Source organism: Myotis myotis, unplaced genomic scaffold (assembly GCF_014108235.1).
Source record: "Myotis myotis isolate mMyoMyo1 unplaced genomic scaffold, mMyoMyo1.p scaffold_m19_p_6, whole genome shotgun sequence".
NCBI lineage: Eukaryota > Metazoa > Chordata > Mammalia > Chiroptera > Vespertilionidae > Myotis > Myotis myotis.
In genome coordinates, this window is record NW_023416368.1 from 6,696,052 (window position 1) to 6,715,181 (window position 19,130).

At 54.1% G+C, this 19,130-nt stretch overlaps 1 protein-coding gene across 1 annotated transcript in view; it reads right to left on the minus strand.

The window, feature by feature from the left end:
- KCNIP1 (potassium voltage-gated channel interacting protein 1) overlaps positions 1–15,465 on the minus strand; it is a 250,470-nt gene extending 235,005 nt beyond the window's left edge. The window contains exon 1 of the mRNA XM_036315162.1: positions 14,877–15,465. Coding sequence (XP_036171055.1) covers positions 14,877–14,964 — 88 coding nt within the window. The 5' untranslated portion in view covers positions 14,965–15,465. The remainder of the gene's footprint in view (positions 1–14,876) is intronic.
- Positions 15,466–19,130: the final 3,665 nt, after the last annotated feature.

Sequence of the window (19,130 nt, forward strand, 5' to 3'; positions counted from 1 at the left end):
TGTGCTGCCATATTAGCTTTCTGCACGATGTTGCCATCGGGGAAATTAGGTAAAAGGTACATAGGATCTCTTGGTGTGATTTCTTATAGCCCCATGTGAACCTGCAATTATCTCCAAAATGTAAGTTTAATTTTAACAAATAAACAAGAAAAAGAAGCCCCCACACGAGTCTCAGATGTAGGGGCTCCTTTGTAAGTGGGTTCCATGCACCTGTACGTGGGGCTACAATGCACAGCAACTCAGCGTATCCAGGCAGCCCCTGCAGGGGAAAGGCCACACCCTCTAGAAAATGTAGTGCCTGGAGGGCCAGGCCCCACTGCCCCTGCACTATTAACCGTGACCTTCATTCCCCCGAGACAAATGCCCCGGTCCTGTCAATAGCGATTGGCCCACTGCTATCAAATCCACACCTGCCTGCTGCCCGCAGAACTTGGTGAGCAGGACCAGCGTGAAATAACGGCATTTCAGCGGGATGGAGTGACACACCGAGGAGAATGTTTTGGGGAATAACGGTGCCCGGGAGCAGAGCGCTCATTGGTTCTGAACAGATCACCCTGCTAGTGAGGGTCTCGTGCTTGCACTGCTTTTGCATTTCCTCTGGTGGGCCAGTGGCTCACGCCTGGAGAGGTGTGCCTGGCTCGCACGCCCATGTCCCTCCCCTGGAACTCAGGCACCTGCTGGAGGTCAAAGGCAAGGGGATGGGGAGGGGCAGAGAGGATGGAGTCACTGCCTGTCTTCAGGGAGCATTCCATCTTCTTGCCTCTCTCCCTCCCGCCCCTCCCGACCATTATTAAGGTCTTCCTTCCTCACAGTGAAGGACCTACTCCATGCAAGTTTATATTCATAAAACCTTCATTCTTGTGACTTATTGAAAGGATGCCCTCCTCTCCCCAAATCCACTTTCTAATCTGGTACTTGAACCCTCCCTACAACATTCCCCTGCATTGACAACCTGTATTAACATCCCTTTAGATCCGTGGTCGGCAAACTGCGGCTCGCGAGCCACATGCGGCTTTTTGGCCCCTTGAGTGTGGCTCTTCCACAAAGTACCACATGTGGGCGCACACGTACAGTGCGATTGAAACTTCGTGGCCCATGCGCAGAAGTCGGTTTTCGGCCTGGGCGAGTCTATTTTGAAGAAGTACTGTTGGTATTTGGCTCTGTTGACTAATGAGTTTGCTGACCACTGCTGATGAATGACTCTCTGTGCCAGGAGGTAGCCACTTCCATTTGGGGATGTGTTTAGCGAATCGCCCCCTGTACAAGCATCCGTCATCTCTAATAGTAATGAGAGTTAACATTTTCTCGGCCCCTGTAGGCCAGAATCTGGGCTACGCTTTTACTCACGCAGCACGAAATCCTTTGGGTTGCTATTACTATCTCCCCTTTACAGATGAGGCAAGAGGCACAGGAGGGATTTAACTTTTTTTTTTGCAGCAGCAGCAAGTTAGAGGTTAGTAAATAGCAGGATCCATACCTGGATAGCGTAGCTTCAGACGCTACTCTCTAACCACGGTGCTTCCCACCCCTTGCCTCTGCCCCACGTCAAACATGAAGATATCAAGCAGGGCGAGGTTGGGGCTGAGAGCCTGTTGCACGCCGTCATGTACCTTCCCACAGGGCCCAGGCTCCCGGGGGCTCCCTCTGAAGAGTCAGAAGATGTGGGTGAAGCCCAAACACACGTGTCTGCAAAAGCCCTGTAAAGGTTCTAACTGGGCACAGCCAAGGCAGACAGGGACATGCGCCAGCTTCACGTGCCTGACTCCATGATCACTCAGCCCACAGCCACAGACTCTCGCAGGAACTCAGGCACGCCACGGCCAGGCAGTCCCTGAAATAGCCCCTATTAAAAAGCAGAACAGAACAGAACAGAACAGAACAGAGGCTGGTCTGACAGGACTTTTCTCAGCGCCCCCCCCTCCCCCCCGGGCTCTCAGGTCCCCCTTCTTTCTTTTCCAAGTGCTCCCAAACCACTGGTTTAATAGTCTGCTCTAGTTGGAAAGACCCTCCCAGCGTGAGGCTCTAGAATTTGTCCAGGAGTTGACGGCAAGCTCATTTACATACAGCTTTGGGGTGTTTTCTCACTATCATTAATAAAAATCGGGCCACGTGACACCTTCTTGGTCTCTAATTTTTCTATGACTCTGTTGAGCACACAAGTCATATTTCTGAAAACGTCTGTATGTGTCTTTAGCCACCGTTTTGTAGGCCCTCGGCTGTTTCTTTCCAACCCCTGGGATTGAAATTCTCTGAAGCCAGAAGTTCCCTGAGGAGCTCCCGACCCCCTCAGGCCTCTAAGCCACGCTGGGCCACGATGCCCAGTTCTCAGATCCCACTGCTGCAGGATCCCATACAGAAACCCCTAAGAAGCGGGATTTGGTTGTCCTGCCATCAGACCATTTGCCCCACGCTGACTCAGCCATCGGTTACTCTCATTGCCAGAACATGTTTTAGATGCTTTTTTCTTATTCTTGCATTTTTGGGGAGGTAAGTTTCAGCCGACTATGACCTTGTGCTTATGACCCTAAACTATATGCTTGTATTTCCTTCGGACAGGGGACCGGCAGAGAGGAAAGCTCAGAAAGCCAGAGCTGGAGTCCAGCTTGCCGATGACCTGGGCTAGTTTATTTCATGTCTCCGAGTCTCAGATTCCTCAACTGGCAAATGGCTGTAACATCGCTTGTTTCATGGGGCACTTGAGACGAGTCGTTGCTAAAAGGCACGCGAAGCACGCAGCTCAGCGTCTGGTACTTAAAGATGCTCCACAAATGTTCATTCTTTCTGAGCAAACGTGTCTCCTTCCTTGGATCATCCCGATTCTTCCCTGTTTGAGCTCAGACAACTTCCTGCCACCCCTTCTTCTCTCTAGCAACTTCCCCCTTCTCTTTCTTGTGAGCCTCACTGACCATCTGGCCTCCCTCCCTCTCGATCCATTTTTAGCTGGATTCCCTCTCAGAAAATTCCCGCCGCAGACAGACTGTTAGCCTTTGATTTGAACTTTCTCGAATCTACTTGTATAACTTAGTTGCTGAGGGAGAGCAGTAGTTGTCACAGCGAAGGGTCAAAGGCCCAATTTCCTTCAGAGTGCTCATCCCAGGAGAACCATCGTCTGGGACAATAGGTCTGGCCAGAATGACCCTCCCAGCGTGAGGAAGGCAGGTCTCTCTGCCCAAAAGTCAGGCTCGATTGGAAATTAAATTGCATGCCAACGCCGACTGCAGGATGCCTATATCCACAGCTAATTCATCAAGGTGATGCATCATCTCAGGAAGCCCGTGGAATAGAGTGGCTGCGTCAGCGAAATTATGAGCTTGTATCTGATGAGAACTTTCTTTTTATTCTTAATCCATTGGTTATTGTTCCATTGGTTTTTAGAGAGTGGAGGAGAGAGGGAAAGACAGAGAGAAACATTGATGTGAGAGAAACACATCGATTGGTTGCCGCTTGGAAGAGCCCTGACCAGGGCCCAGGCCGGGGAGGAGCCTGCAAGTGAGGTACATGCCCTTGATCAGAATTGAACCCGGGACCCTTTGGTCTGCAGGCCGACGCTCTATCCACTGAGCCAAACTGGCTAGGGCTGATGAGAACTTTCTTTAAAGCTCCTCTTGAACCCTTTAAGTTTCTCATTTTGGGTTTTGTGTGCTTACTGGTTGCCTTCTCTGTGCCAGGCCCTGGAGACATGGACACTGGCTGCTCCCAGGCTAGTGGCAGAGAGAGAATAAGTGAGCAAAAGCTCCCCACATCACAGCACTCTACTCAGTCATCCAGGGCTGAGAAGCTTAGGGGGTGGAGGCGAGCATAAGTGACTGCATGGCTGAGAATTGGATTTTCCTATTTCACACTAGCGATGTCGATAGATCACAGTGGTCTTAGGTGTGCCAGACTCTTCACCAGCCCTTCACACACATTCATCCCACCCTCCAGGCAGCTGTAGGGAAAAAATACATTATGATTTTCTTTATCCCATTTTATTGATGAAAATACTGAGACCTAGAAGGTAAGCAATTTGTCCGAGGTCATTAGTGCCCAATTCATAGGCCATAAAACTGGTATTTGAACTAAGATCATTTCATAGCACAGCTTATGCCTGTGCGTGTGTGCGCATGCAGGTGTGCATACACGAGTGCATGTGGTGTGAATGTGTGTGCGTGTGTATGTTTATGAACCATTGGGGGGTTAGGTTCAGGGACTTCAAACACGAGGCTGGATTAGAAGCCATGTGGACACCAGTGTGGCTGGGCTGGTGGAGAGTGTGCACGCAGGCGGGGGAGACAGGCAGGACCGGGGCTGGGACAGTGGGACACAGGCGGCGAGAACCAGGCCTAGCAGTCCGGGTGTGCACGGACACGGGCAGGACAGGCTGTGATATAGCGGCAGGGAAAGCACAGCTTTTACTGAAGGCATTGAGAAGAATTAAAAACACTATCGCTGCGTGTTCAGTGAATGTTGAACTATACATGGTTAGTGCAATACAGCTCAAGAACTTTAAAAAATAACCCTTAACCTCAACTAAAACCCATGCTGATATTTCAGCTTATTTCTGTTCTATTTTGCTTTTCTATGCACACACCTACTCACAGGGTGGAACCTCATTGTCACAAACACTTGTTTCCTGCTTTTCCACCTACTGTTCTGTCAATGGCATTTCTGCATGCCATTAAGCTGTCCTCAGAATCATTTTAAAAAGCTTTAATACTATTCCTCAGATAGGTGAACCAAAGTTTATTTCACCTGCTATGCTTCCACTGACGTTTAGAGATCGTCTCCAGCTTTTCACTATTGTAACGAAAGCCCATGATGGATGCCCATGAATAAAAGCCTTTGTGTGCATGCTGGTGATCTGCTTAGAGTAGATTTTTGCGGGGGTGGATTAATGTCCTAGGGCTGCCGTGACAAAATACCCCGGGCCGGTGACTTAAACAACATACAGTTATTTTCTCACGGTTCCGGGGGATGTATGTCCAAGGTCAAGGTGCTGGCAGCGTCGGTTCCTGGTCAGGCCTCTCTCTGCTTGGAGATGGCCACTGTGCTCGTCTTGCCATGACCCCACATGGCCTTTTCTCCATGTGTGTGCTCCCCTGCTGTCCCTTCCTCCTTTTTTTTTCTTTTTTTGTTAATTCTCACTTGAGGATATTTTCCCATTGATTTTAAGAGAGTGGGAGAGAGACACAGAGAGAGAAACATTGATGTGAGAGAGACACATGGATTGGTTGCCTCTCACATGCACCCTGACTGGGCTGGGGATTGAGCCTGCAACCAAGGTACGTGCCCTTGACCTTGATCAGAATCAAACCTGCGACTCTTCAGTCCCAGGGCTGGTGCTCTATCCTTCGGGCCAAACTGACCACGGCCCTTCCTTTTCTGGCAAGGACACCGGTCCCATGGGATCAGTGCCCTACTCTTATGACCTCACTGAACCTTAATGACCTCTTTCAAGGTCTTATCTCCAAATACAGTCACATCAGGGGTGAGTTGGGGGATGGGGGACAGAATTCAGTCCATAACAGGGGGTGATGGTCCTGCGGGATTTGACTGTGAGAGTGTTCCTTGACTTTGTGACCTGGGGCTAGTGATTCAACCGCTCCTGGCCTCAGGGTAGGAATCGTAAGAGCAGGCAGCTCACAGGGCTAGGGCTGGGTTGCAGGTAGGGATCCTTGCAAAGCCCCAGCCAATCAGTAGCCCTCAATGAATACCGGCAACTATTGTTCGTCCTGCGTTTCCTGCTCATCGTGGAACAGCAGGCCGCATTTCAGGACTGGCGCGGCTCGGGAAGGGTTAATCAGCACAAGGATGCCAGGAGCGTTCTGCAGTCCAATGTGCCTTGTAGCTTAGGAGCATCCCGACTCCAAGTGACAGCAGGCTCCCAGCTGACGTTTGCAGATAGCGAGCAGCAAGCCTGGGCTTGGCGCTGCCTGCCAAGCGCAGATGGTTCAATAATGCCACCCAAACTGGCCCAGGGTTAATCAAAAGATTACAGACAGAAAATTGGGGTAGGCTAACCTCAGCGTCTCAGACACGGCCTCAGATTCACATCTTCCTCCCCATTCCTGCCCAGTCCTAGGAAGAAGTGAGAACTGGCCAGACTGACATCACACTGGGCACGCTGCCGGGTGCGTCCTTCCCTTTGCTCCTGCAGTCTTGGCTGGCGGGCCAGTTCTCCATATGTTTTGTTTGACTGGAAAGGGTGACCTGCGGAGAATGGATTGGGGTGTAGACTGGGGGGTTGGGGAGAGAGGGGTCTCAGGTCTCAGGGGAATTCTCCAGAATTGTGCTGCTTCAGGCAGAACGGAGACCTTAAAACCTGGATTTCTGAAACCAGCATGTCGCCTTTTAACCAAAAGGGGAAAGAATCCGTTGGTCTTCATGGTTCATTATCCTGGATCTGAGTTTCAGAAATGGAGAGGGTAATGGGGAGGGTAAAGCCGGAACTTGGAGACTGACAGCCCGCCTCCCAGTTCTGGTCTGTCCCTTGCTGGCTGTGTGGCTTGGGGCCAGTCTCAGGTCTTCCCACTTGTCAATGGGGTTAGCAAGAGCTCTCCGTCTTCCAGGGTCCTTGTGCACATTCGATGGCCCGCACAGACAGAGCACTTGGAGTCATGAAGTGGAGCCATGAGCCGGAGCCGTGGGTAGTGTTGCAATGACTGTTATTGTATGTAATAATCCCAAAGCTGAAATCAGCAACTCCCTCATTTTAGAGATGAAGAAACTGAAGCCCAGAGAAGGAAGCCACTGGCTCAGTGAGAAAATGTGAGGACTTGGATTTCAACTCAGGCCCGGGTCAAGAGCTGCTGCTTCTGTAGCACGAAGAACATGAAATGGAAATGTGATGGCGTCACCCAGACGGAACCAGGGCTGGCTTTGTGCTCAGGGCCCTGCCACCTTCACCCCAATGGAAAGAAAGCCTTCTTCCGCCTCCAGACTGGGGATCTGTGAGGAGGGGGCTGGTCACTGGTGGTGGTGAACCCCTTCCATGGCATCTTTTCCTGGCGTCCTGGCTTCCCTTTTTAGCCACCTGACGCAGGAAGCCTGTGCAGTCACTCATCTCTGCTTTCTCTCCCCAAAAGATCCTCTCCCCAGCTCTCTGTCTTTCTGGGGAAGCCCAGAGCCTGCATCCTCCCCTGCCCTTCTGGTGGGGTGCAGATGGCCACTGGCCACTGTAGTGGATGGCCAGGTGGGCCTGCTGCTGAGGGGCATCCCATGGAGTTCAAGAGGAATAAGCCCTTGTTTTATTTTTTAATGAAATCATATATATTGATTTTAAAGGAAGGGAGAAAGAGAGAGAGAAACATTGATTGGTTGCCTCCCATACACTTCCTAACTGGTGATCAAACCTGCATCCTAAGGATGTGCCCTGACAGATCATTGAACCTTTTTGGTATACAGGACAGTGCTCAACCAACCAAGCTACCCAGCGGGGCAGCCCTTGGTCTTACTTGCACTAACCACTTGTCTCATCAAGGTCATTCTGGCTGGTTGCTCTGTCCAACTCCAGCACAGACCTTCAGAACGGGGAAATGGGGAGTGGGAGGCCTCCAAACTAGCCCGGCGAAGACCAGGCCTCAAAAAGGGGTTCCAGCCACATGACCGGATGGTGCTGGGCAGGCAAAGCCTTCAGTCATCATTTATTCAACATCCATTGGGTGCTTGAGGCACCAAAACCAAGCCCCACCCAATGAGTGCTTATGCAGATCTCACGTTCTCATGGGGGTAGGAGGATGGCCAGTAAACACAGCAACCACTACATATAAAGGGTGGTCTCAGCAGTGGACAAGGCCCCGATTTCAGGACTTGCAGCTGAGAATGACTGAGGCGGGGAAACTGGAGGAACAGGGCTCCCAGAGGAGAGCTGGGCGGGGACCTGACCCAGAGCCTGCTGCCTCAGCTCCGCCTGCTTCCTCCTGGCGACCAGTCCAAGGTTCAGTCATGTGAGAAGACGAGAAGGGTGGGAACTTGATGTCGATGGGCAGCTGGTATGTGTGGGGCCCTCTGAGTGTCACAGGCCCCATCTCCCTCAGTCTGTGGTGGCCCCGTGTGGTGGGAATTACTGGTCCCATTTTCCAGAAGAGGACACAAGGTGGGACATGGCTTGTCCCAGGTGATCCTGCCGAAATGTGGTAAGATTTGAACCCAGGGCAGTCTGGCTCCCCGTGTTTTTATCTGCTGCCTTCCTTGCCTACTTCACACAACCACTTCCACACTCAGGAATCGAAGGCTCTCAGGGACACGGGACCTGGTGAGAGGGGTGACCTCGGCAAGCTTCTGTCACCCTTAGAATTCTGAGGGTCACACTGGCACGGCCAGGGACCTCCAGGCCTCTGAAGGCTGACTGGGACCTGGCTGGATCCACTCCACCCTGCGTCTTGGTGCCGCAGCCCACGGTGCCCTCCCTCCTGCGAGAGGGGCCCATTTCCAGCCACTTTTAATTTGGGACACGCTAGCCGCTCCCCCGTGGTCCTGAAGTTAATAGGATGTCTGCGCAGCGCTGCCAAGATAAGCAGCCCTGAACAAATTATTCCTGCCTGGTATTGGGGTCATCCGGAGGAGAGGCCCGCTAGAGAGCTGGGGTGCAGTCGGAATGGGAGACAGAGTGATGGGCCTGCTACAGAGGCCCCAGGATGAGAGATCTGTAGGCTGGGATCAGGGCTACTCGGCACTGAGAGCCACGCAAGCACGTTCCCTGGCGGCGCTGGCTTTGGATGCAGAGGAAGCTGGACCGGGCTGTGGCCATCGAGGGCTCCACCTATGACAAGCACCAGGCAGTGGGGCTGTCCTAACACAGCCCCGGTGCCCGCTTGCACGGCCAGGACAGGGAGCCAGCCGTGACCTGCGATGGTGGAGACTCTCGCTTCTCCCTCAGAGGAGAGTGCACCCTTCTCCTGGGATGGGTGGCACCCTCCTAAGGCGGAGGCACTGTCCCAGCTCACAGGTCCCGGGTCCCCAGTGTCAGGGCCGGTGCTTGTCCAGAGAATTCTAGTAAACAGTCAGTTCACTCCCAGGTTCCCTGGCACCCAGAACCTGTATATTTGTTTCCCCATCAACAAAACCCCTTCTCACACTTTCCCTATAAGAAGGGGGTTCCTCGTGGGTGCAGAACGCACTCAGCATCCGGCAGGGGCCCGGCCCCGGCGCACCTATGTGAGCTGCAAGAGTATGCACATGGCTGTCTTGCTGACCTTGGCCTGAGGCACGGTCCCTTTCCCCATGAAGTTCATTCCTTACCCCAGGCCACACCACATTATGGCATTTGCCCCAGCCCCTCACAGGACAGGTGGCTGCCCTGAAGTGACTCAGCTGATGCAACAGCTCTTGACAAACCCACCTACAAAGTGAGGGGGAAACTGGGGCAGTCTCTGCTGGTGCCGAGGTGGGGAGCAGCGCCTGCAGGGCCATCCCCCCCAGCCCCGTGCAGCGGAGCACCGTGCACCTGGTCTCAGCCACAGCAGGGCCTGCTGGGCCCCCTGGCTTACCTAAAGCTCAGCTTCCTCATCGGTTAATACGGTGACTACGATGCCTACTTCCAGGGCCAGGACTGGGGTGAGAGGCGAGAGGTGCTGAGGGCGCAATGTTTAAGGAGGGCCTCACCCTCAGCTCCTTGCAAGTGCAAGGTCACCGGATGGCTGCCAGCCTGTTCCTTGTATTATTCTCATTAAAGGAAAAACAACCTTGGGCAGTTGATAATATCATTATCTCCAATTAAAAGCGAGGAACCCTGGCTTGCGGAGGTTGTGTAACTCCCCCAAGCTCACACAGCTGGGAGACACCAGGCAGAGTTGGGACTCAGCCCAACCTGCTAAAGGCAGAGGCCATCCCCAAGTTCAAAGTCAGTTTCTTGAGGATCCTGAATAGCAAGCAGTTGAGGAGGAAGCAAGAGGAACAGCATGTCTCAGATGGGTCTGAAGCCGAGGTCCTGACTCACACAGAGAGAAACAGCCTGGGCCTGGGTGGGAGGGGAGGGGGGGCTGCAGGGCATTGTCCTGGAGATAAATCTCTAAGGTCGGCCCCCGCACCGCCTTCCCACGCTGCAGCCACGTGGGTGGCCAGGATGATGCTACAAGCTCTCCTGGCCTGGATTCCTCCTTCCTTGTTTTGGCTCTGCCATCTCTGCCTGGGGTGACAGATGGGTTCCCAAAGTTAAGAAGGATTTGGGCAGGAACCTGCCTGGCCAGAATGCAGGCTGCACACCCGCAGCCCTGGGGGCTCTGTGAGGGAGTGGGGAGCTGGTTGCACAGGAAGAGGCGGGTTTCCCAGACCTCGGTTTAACTGCACATCTAAGTCAGGAGCTGGGCTTTGGCTAAGCTGGGGGTGGAGTGGGGCACTGGCTCTGAGAGTCATGCGCCTGATCAGGGAACCAGGTGTGGGGAATGGTGCAAATGTCATCTCAGCACGGGGTAGGGCCTTAGGAAAGCACGTGCAGGAGAGGGGAAGCAGGGAATGTTCTAGAAACTAGAGACACCCCTCGGAGTCTGTGCCCAGAGCTTGAAAAACCAGCAGTGAGTGAGGAACGCAGGCCCATGGCGCTCACAGCCCTGAGAGGATCAGCTATCAATTGCAGCACCAAAGAACGTCTGCCAAGCACTTGCCATGCAGGGAGCCGTGTGTACACCGCCGCGTGAACCCTGTAAGGAGGGACTTGTGACTCCATGTGATAGTGCAGGCACCCGTGGCCAGAGGGGTGAGGACCCAGATGTCCCAGGCCGGCACCCATTGTCCTTTCCCCTGCATTGCTGGTTTGCAAACTTCTTTTTTGTTTTTAATGGAAGAGAAACTCTTCCTTTAAATTTGGAGACATCCAGCATGTAAGACAAATCAAAGGAGAGCTGAAGGGGCAGGAGTGGGGGTGCCAGGAAGCACACTCGGGCACAGTTCTGAATGAATGGTCTGGCCGAGGCTCACCCTCTGGCTGCACGTGGGCAGATTCAGAGCACGTTTGCTGAGCTGCTGGGACAGGGGCCTGCCTGGTGCGTCCTAGAAAGCTCCGACGTCAAGCTTATCTCAGGGCCCTGGCTGGCATCTGTGCCAGGCGGTGCTGCTCTGTTCATCCTACACGGCTGGTGAAGTGCCCACTCTGGGCTGGGCACTAGACAGGAATTCTGGCTACAGTGGTGTGCAAAGAGCATGCAGTCCTAAGTCCGGTGGGGAAGACGGCCTTTCCCAACCATGTTCTTACAGGAAAAGGTCAAAGTCAAGGGTGGGGGTTTGAGCAGAAGAACCTGATCAGCTCATCTTTGAAAAGGGCACTGATGAGGATTCTGGGCCACGGAGCAGCCTGGACCACCAGGAAAGGGGATTGCTGGCATCAAGTGGGGGAAGCCGATTTCAGGGACAGGAAGGACAGGGAAGGGGTTGTGGGCCCCCCCTACCCCCCAGGTATGCCCAAGGCAGCTAAGAAACAATACGTGGTCCCAGGACCAGCAGGGGGTACCTGGTCCTGCAGTACCTTTATGCTCCTGAGAGGGACAAAGAAACGCCTTCTAAGGCTTGGATTACAGCAATGTAGGACTCAGTGCAATAAATAATGAATAAGCAAAAGCACAATTAAACCCCCAAATCATTAAGCAACTGTAATATGCCCACACAGAGCCTCATCTAAATCCACTGAGGGCTGATCTATACATTAGACCAGCGGTTCTCAACCTGTGGGTCGCGACCCCTTTGGCGGTCGAAAGACCCTTTCGCAGAGGTCACCTAAGACCATCCTGCATATCAGATATTTACATGACGATTCATAACAGTAGCAACATTACAGTTATGAAGTAGCCACGAAAATAGTTTTATGGTTGGGTCACAACTTGAGGAACTGTATTTAAAGGGCCAGAAGGTTGAGAACCACTGCATTAGATCTTTTTCCGCTCACCTGCTCCAGGCCTGGCCCTGCTCCCACAGCCATTTATTTAAGAAATATTTAGCAAACACCTGGGTTGGGCAGTACACCAGCTTCCTAGGGTTTGCCTGGCGCAGAGCCAGGCTGTGTAAACACTTGGTGCTCTGTGCGGGGCTGGGAGACATGGTCCTGTCCTGGCACCGGCTGTGGGCCACCTTCCTGAGCCTCAGCCACAGAAAGCTCAGGACTGAGGCAGGTCAGGGAAAGGCCAGGTCCCGGTGCGGGTCCCCAGTGTGGGTTCCCATGGAGCACTTTCCATGCGACATGGATTTTAGTGTCTGGGATTCTGGGAGGAGAGAGGGGCTGTCCTGACCCACTGGCTGGTTTCTCTGCAGAGCCCGACAGTCCTTCCATCTGCCCAGCCCTGCCCCCTGCTCATCTCAGCTCTGCCCCAGGCTGCCCTTCCCTGGCCCCGTGGCCCCCATGCCTCCATCAGCGTCATGTCCAGGCGGTGCCTGTGTCCTCCGTCTGTGCCCCCACCTGAATACCCATTTCTGGATGGAGAGCTTGCATTCTTTCTGTTTGTTTGTTAACCCTCACCTGAAGATACTTTTAGGGAGAGTGGAAGGAAGGGGGAGAGATAGAGAAACATCTCTATGAGAGACTGGCTGCCTCCCGCAAGGGGCTGGGAATCGAGCCTGCAACCAAGGTACGTGCCCTTGACTGGAACTGAACCTGAGATCCTTCAGTCTGTGGGCTGATGCTCTGTCCACGGAGACAAACCGGCCAGGGCGAGGGCTTGCATCTTATTCATCCACGTGTCCCGTGTCTAGTAATGAGTGTGCAGCAGTCGGTAATAAACAAACATTGAGCCAACGATTGTAGGCAGAAGATAGCATCTTCATGCTCTTGAATTCAGATAGCTGTCCATCCTCTCTCTCCATCTCTAGTCCTCTCTTTCTCATACACACACACACACACACACACACGCACACATGCCCCTTTGCAAGCACTCTCTCTGATGGACTCACTTTCTCACACTCACCCCTCCTGCTGCAGAACATCCCTCTGTGATCTCTCCCCACCTCTGGCGTGTGCAGACCCACCTGCAGCTAAATGAAGGCACTTCTGACCTTGGAGTTGTAGAGGAGATGGCGTGGGGCATCCTCCCTAGACCCAGGCCCATCTCAATCCCGACCACACCCTCAGGTGTGGCTACTGCAACACACTCTGTAAAGCAGGGGTCCTCAAACTTTTTAAACAGGGGGCCAGTTCACTGTCCCTCAGACCGTTGCAGGGCCGGACTATAGTTTAAAAAAAAACTAGTCGGCTGCTAATCAACAGGCAGCGGTGGCAAAAACACCCGGTGGGCCGGGTAAATGTTTTCAGCGGGCCGCATGTGGCCCGCGGGCCGTAGTTTGAGGACCCTTGCTGTAAAGGAATCCCCGTCTCAGCTTCCTGGGTCCTTGAGGCGGTGCTGGGAGTAGACAGGCCGAAGGTAACGGACACATCTCCCACACCAGGAAGCAGGCTCAGCGAGGCAGGGGCTTGCCCAGGGAGCAAAGTCAGCCTTGAGACCCAGGTTTCTAAACTCCAACCCAAGCTCTTGCTGCTGCACTTCTGGGAAGCAGAGACTGGCCTGAGATGCTGCCCGTCACCCCACACTCCTGAGATCCTGGTGCCAGAGATGCGGGGGGCAGGGAGGAAGATGACGGGGGTGGGCGTGGGAGGTGGGTGTGGAGCCTCAATTTGTCTCAGAGGATTGAGTGGTGGGACTTTGTGCAATCTCCCCAGCCCTCTGCACGCTCCTCCTCACGTCAGCCCATCCCACACAGGCCTCCCAATAGTTCTGCCAGGCAGCTGACCCTCAGCCTTGGGGGTGCAGTCCCCCTGGGCTCCCTGGAGGAGTGCAGTGGGGACAGAACAGGAGCGACGAAAGGGCCTGAGAAAGTAGATAGCAACATCTCACCCTCTCTCCCCACCACACACACACACACACACGCCTCTCAATTTGCAGCAGGCCAAACCCACGACGCAGCTGGGGACCTGAGCCATATCATTATTAGAGCTGCCACACACGGCCCGTCTCTTCGCTCATCTTCAAGTTTTAAAATCCTGATCAACTCTCCTGCCTCCTGCTTCCAATGCATCTCCCCCATAACCCCACCTCCTGAATCAGGTGTGAATTTTAAAGACATTTTTTCCAGCCAGCAAAGCCACATCATGCTGCTGCTGTCCCTTTAAATATTCTCTCCAGAAAGTTTGCCAGGGTGTCCCCGAGGGCCTCACCTCCCTGGTCAGGGTGGAAGATGGGGCTCCAGAGGCAGGGATGGCCCCTGAGAAGACAGTCTCCCCTCTGCCCCGGGGGCGGAGTCACAGACACACAAGTCCTGGCTGTAGTCCCCTACCGCCCTTTCTGGGCTGCCGGGGAGGCAACTTGGGGACTGGCTGCCACCCCCGCACTTAGAGAAGCAGATGACAGACATCAACACAGGCAGGCGATGCGGAGGGGCAGGGGTCCAAGAGGCAGACCGACGACCAGAGCCCCTGAAACGCAGCACGCTGGAACCCCCCGAGAAAGCTCAGTACATCAAGCCCAGAGCGACGGGTCCCACCCCCACCAGGGCCCAGGGCCGCCGCCTGCTGGCCCTCCAGCATCTCCGTTCTCAGTTACTCACAGCCCCCGCACCAAGTCTCTCTTATCAACAAGACACACACTCTGCGGATAACTTCTTGAAACTCTAGTCACGCTAAGCAGCTTCCAGTGCTCCGGGAAGGGCTCTCTCCCTCTGCCCGACTGTAACCGATCGCCACACACCACCAAACCCATCTCCAAAGTTCCAGACAATTAACGCCAGCTGAGCTCCCTGGCCGGGTGCCTGCCCGCCCAGGCCAGGACCCAGGCTGTCAGCAACCCCAAATCCCAGCCACCGGTCCCCTCCCCGCCTCCTCGGGACCCACGCACACCAGAACGGCCCCCCTGGCCACGCCAAGGCGCCCCAACCAGCCAGATCCCGTCAAGGCAGAAAAGGAGGGTCCGGGCCAGGCTTCCTACCTTTGCTGAGGGTCCCGGTGATGAGCTTCAAGATGGTCTGGGCAAATTTCACGAAGCCAAGCTTGCATCTTTTGGAGCAGCCGCTCATGGTGGCAGAGGGGAGGCAGGCTCTGCTGTCAGTGCCCAGAAGCGAAGGCTTCCGCTCTGCGTGCCCCTGGCACCTGGCGCCCGCCTGGGCGAGCCCTGAGAGAGGGACGCACCACGGGAGCTCCTGGCACCGCACAGCTGCCTCTGCAGGGAGCCCGGCTCCTGCATCCAGAGAGCCTGCAGGGCACGCTGTCCTTCCCTCCACTCAAGTGCTACCCACAGGAGGACCTGGGGATGCCAGGGCTGGGCCAGCGCTGCCAGGGCACCGGGCGCTCCGAGGGAACCGAGGAGGAGCGTGCAGCGGAGCGAGCGGGGGGAGCGGGAGCTCTCCCAGGCTCTGCTGGCTGGCTGTCTTTCTTCCAGGCAGTGGCAATGTAGCAATTAATACTCCAGTCAGAAGGGAGGGGACTGCTACGCCAAAACACTCCGTTCCGCAGCTTCCCGGCTGGTCTCCTGCCTTCTCCTTCCTGCTTGATCTAATAGATCGATTTTTTTGTGCCTTGATCAGAGCTGGGGGAACTCCCCACAGGAGCAGGAAGCTGCTGCTGGGCACGGAGGGGAAAGTTTGCCGGCAGCCTCTCCGTGACCTGGCGCATCACGGACAAGTCGGGCGGAGTGGGCAGCGCGGTGCGCGGCCGGGCCTTTTCCTGCCTCTGGCTGCCTCCTGCTCCAGTGCCCCCACTGGAGTCAGCTGCTCCGTATCAGCTTCCACCCTGCAGAGCAGGTGAGAGCCTGTGTGCTCCGATCAGGATAGGGGAGGAGTGTGATTAGTGCCCTTCTCAATGAAGAAAGTAGTCCTCGGAGATGCCATAAAACAGTGGTTCTCCACCTTGGCTGCACATTAGAATCACCTGGGGATCTTTTTAAAATACTGATTTCTGGGCCTCATCCTCCAGAAATTCTGTTTCTTTGTGACTAATGTTGTGGCCCCACCCCATAACAAACAGAATTTCCGGAGGATGAGGCCCAGAAATCAGGATTTTAAAAAGATCCCCAGGTGATTCTAATGTGCAGCCCAGGTTGAGAACCACTGGTTTAGAGGAAGAGAATGGAGACTAGCAGCTGAGAAAATGCCAGATGATCTGGAACTCATGCTCTACATGTGGTTTCTTGGGGGGTGGGGGCGGGTCTGCATTTGAACTCCAGCTCAGGAATCTGGAATCCCAACATCTGAACGCCTCCTGGGGGAAAAGAGACAGTGGCACCTGTTGTTTGAAGGGTCTGGCCAATGCTGGTTAAGAGCATGGGCCTTGGCCCCAGGTGTTTAGCTGCTCACGTGTTCAGTCTGCACCTGTGAAGTATGTATAACCATGCCATCACCTTGGCCTCTGCTCCAGGCGCCGTGTATGGTGGCGGACAAAGCAACGTCCCTGAGCTTATGGAGCTCAGATTTGCGTGGTGGAAGGACAGGCCAGTCAACACCTGTGTCTATACACAGGCTTGTGCTTTGAAGAAAAAGAAAGCCCAGTTGGATGGAGAGTGACAGGAGCTCCTATTTCACAGGGTCATCGAGGAAGGCTTCTCTCTATAAAAACGACATTTGAGCAGAGAGCCCCAAACTGGCCATACCGCTCTCTGGGGTGATCACTGTTAGGGCCCAGGAACCACAAGTGCAAAGGCCAAAGACAGACCTGGGATTCTAAGGTCTGCAATTTAGCAGCTATTGAGCTAGCAGGTGAGCCTCAGTTTTTCCTTCTGCAAAATGGGGATAATGATCCTTACCTCACAGGATTTGGGCAGATTTAAATGAAGTCCATGTGCTTAACATAGGTTCTGCTGGAGTAAGCCATTTTGTCAGTGGCAAAGGTCGTGACTGCTGCTCCTACTGCTGCTACTGCTGGTGGCGTTGCCACCCCTGCCTCTGTGCCCTAAAACAATTCTACAGGGGAGTGGAGGCCGTGTAGATAAAGCTTGGTGATCACGGCAAATCATGGCACCAAGCTCCAGATTTTAACCCCCCTTCGTAGTAACTCAAACACGGAGCATTTCAGAGTCTCCTCTGATCTCAGCGAGGCATCAAGTATTGGAACTCAGTCTTAGATGAACGGCTCAGGCCCAGAGAGGGTCAGCAGCATCCACAACATCACACAGCAAAATCCCCAGAAATGTGGGCAAGGTGGTGAGTGTGCCAAGGACATTCTCGGCAAAGGAAGGCAAGTTGTGCCCGAGTGAAACGCACAACCGGAGAGAATTGTTTTCTGCTCAAGGAACACGTGACTGCAAGGAAAGAGAGGCCATGTGCTCCTGGAATATTCAGGTGGCACCAGGGAAATCAGGCCATTAGCAGGGTTGTAATTAGCCTCCTTGACACAGATGTGCATCAGCCAAAGGGACTCGGGAAGGCCGAGTTATCTCTCCACCTGGAACCAGCTACAGGAATCTACCGGCCATGCCAGTTCCAGGGGGAAGGAGAGGCAGGTGGGAGCTCCAGGTGGCATCCGGGCCCAGGAGAGTGTGCCAACCTCCCTAGTACAAGGCTCAGAGAGGACAAACGTGCTGGCCTTCAGCAGGTTGAGAGGCCATCCCCGCAATGATAACAGTGACAGCAGAATCCACGAGTGCCTTCCAGGTGCCGGCGATTGGTCCAAGTACCTACGTTCCCCATTTCTAATCCTTACTATAAGCCTGAAAGGGCAGGTACTGTTATGCTACCCATTCAACAGATGAGCGAACAGGCCCAGAGAGGGAAAGTCGCTTGTAGGTGGCCACACAGCTGAGGGTGAATTTGAATCCAAGACCACTTGATATTGGAAACTTATTTCAAATCTCACAGGGTTCGAAATTCAAGTGACTGGCAGCATGAGAGAGAAAGAGTTTGCCTTAATAGTGCAAGAAACAAGCAGCTGTCCGTTTTGATCCTAAACCCTTGTCTCCTGAAGCATCGTGGAGCGAGAATGGAGACATCCATCCTGGAAGGAGTTGAGTTCCCTCTGTGGCCATGGCTGTGGGCTGGGAGGTGGGGTGGAGAGGGGCATGGCCAGGCACAGGTTCAGTCACAGTGTCACTGTGCAGCCGGGAGACACAGCCCATGGCCATTTAACAGTGAGAATCCTATGCAATAAAAGGCTAATATGCAAATTGACGCCTCCACCAGGAGTTCAACCTGGAGTTTGACCAGGGGCAGGGCCAGCCCACCCATGGCCTGAGGCTCCTCCCCCTGGCTGGCCTGACCCGATCAGCCCGGATTGGGGCGGGCTCACTTGACCCCACCCATGCATGAATTCGTGCGCCGGGCCTCTAGTTACATATAAAGACTTGTCCAGCAGGTGTTGGAAGATCAAACAGGCTAAAAGGGGGCACTGAGGACTCATGGAGGTGACTGCAGGAGCAGCTCCAGTGCTTGGGGACGGGGGAGAGACAAAGGAAAGAGATGGGATCCTCAGAACCTTCAATCCTGCAGGGGGGACCCCATGAGGCTAAGACCCAGACTCTGAGGAGCGGGTGCCTGCTGGCTCATGCTGGTACCTCTCAGAGGGAGTCATGATGCTGATTCTGGGCGTTCAAAAAATACATTTCAGAAACTGGCAGCAACTGCCAAGAGGGAACCTACAGGCAGGGGTGGAGGAAGGAGCAGTGGAGTGGGGTCCGTAGGAGCAGAAGCTGCCTGGGACAAGGGCCCTCCCCACCCTGTAGCCTCCCTCTCCTGCTGGCAAAGCAGGAAGGCGGCTTGCAGGGTCCCAGCCCAACACACCAAACAGGGCAGAGCAGGGCACCTCTGAAGCTGGGGTCAGGAGCCTCATTACCAGCCCAGTCAAGGTGTCTTCCCTTCTGAAGTTCTAGAATGCCACTATGTGCCAGGCACTGGGGCTAGGTCAGTAAATAAGACAAAATCCCTTTCCTTGCAGAAACGGCATTTTAGAGGTAGATTGGAGGAGGGGTGCTCAGACCATAAACAAGCAAACACACTCATAAGGTAGAGAATTTCAGAGCATGAAAATGCTCTGAAGCAAACAGCGACCAGTCAGTGTTTCCTAATCAGCAGGATGGAGTCCCCTCAGAGCTCACTGAGCAGCTCATGATAGAACAGCCACTCAGAGGAGGGCAGGTTCCATGGTGAGGGCGGAGTGGTCATGATCGCTCTAAAAATAATCACCACGATCTGTTACTCTGTTACCAGATGCTGTGCTGGGGGCCGTATGTGGATTATCCTGGTCTCATAACAAAGTC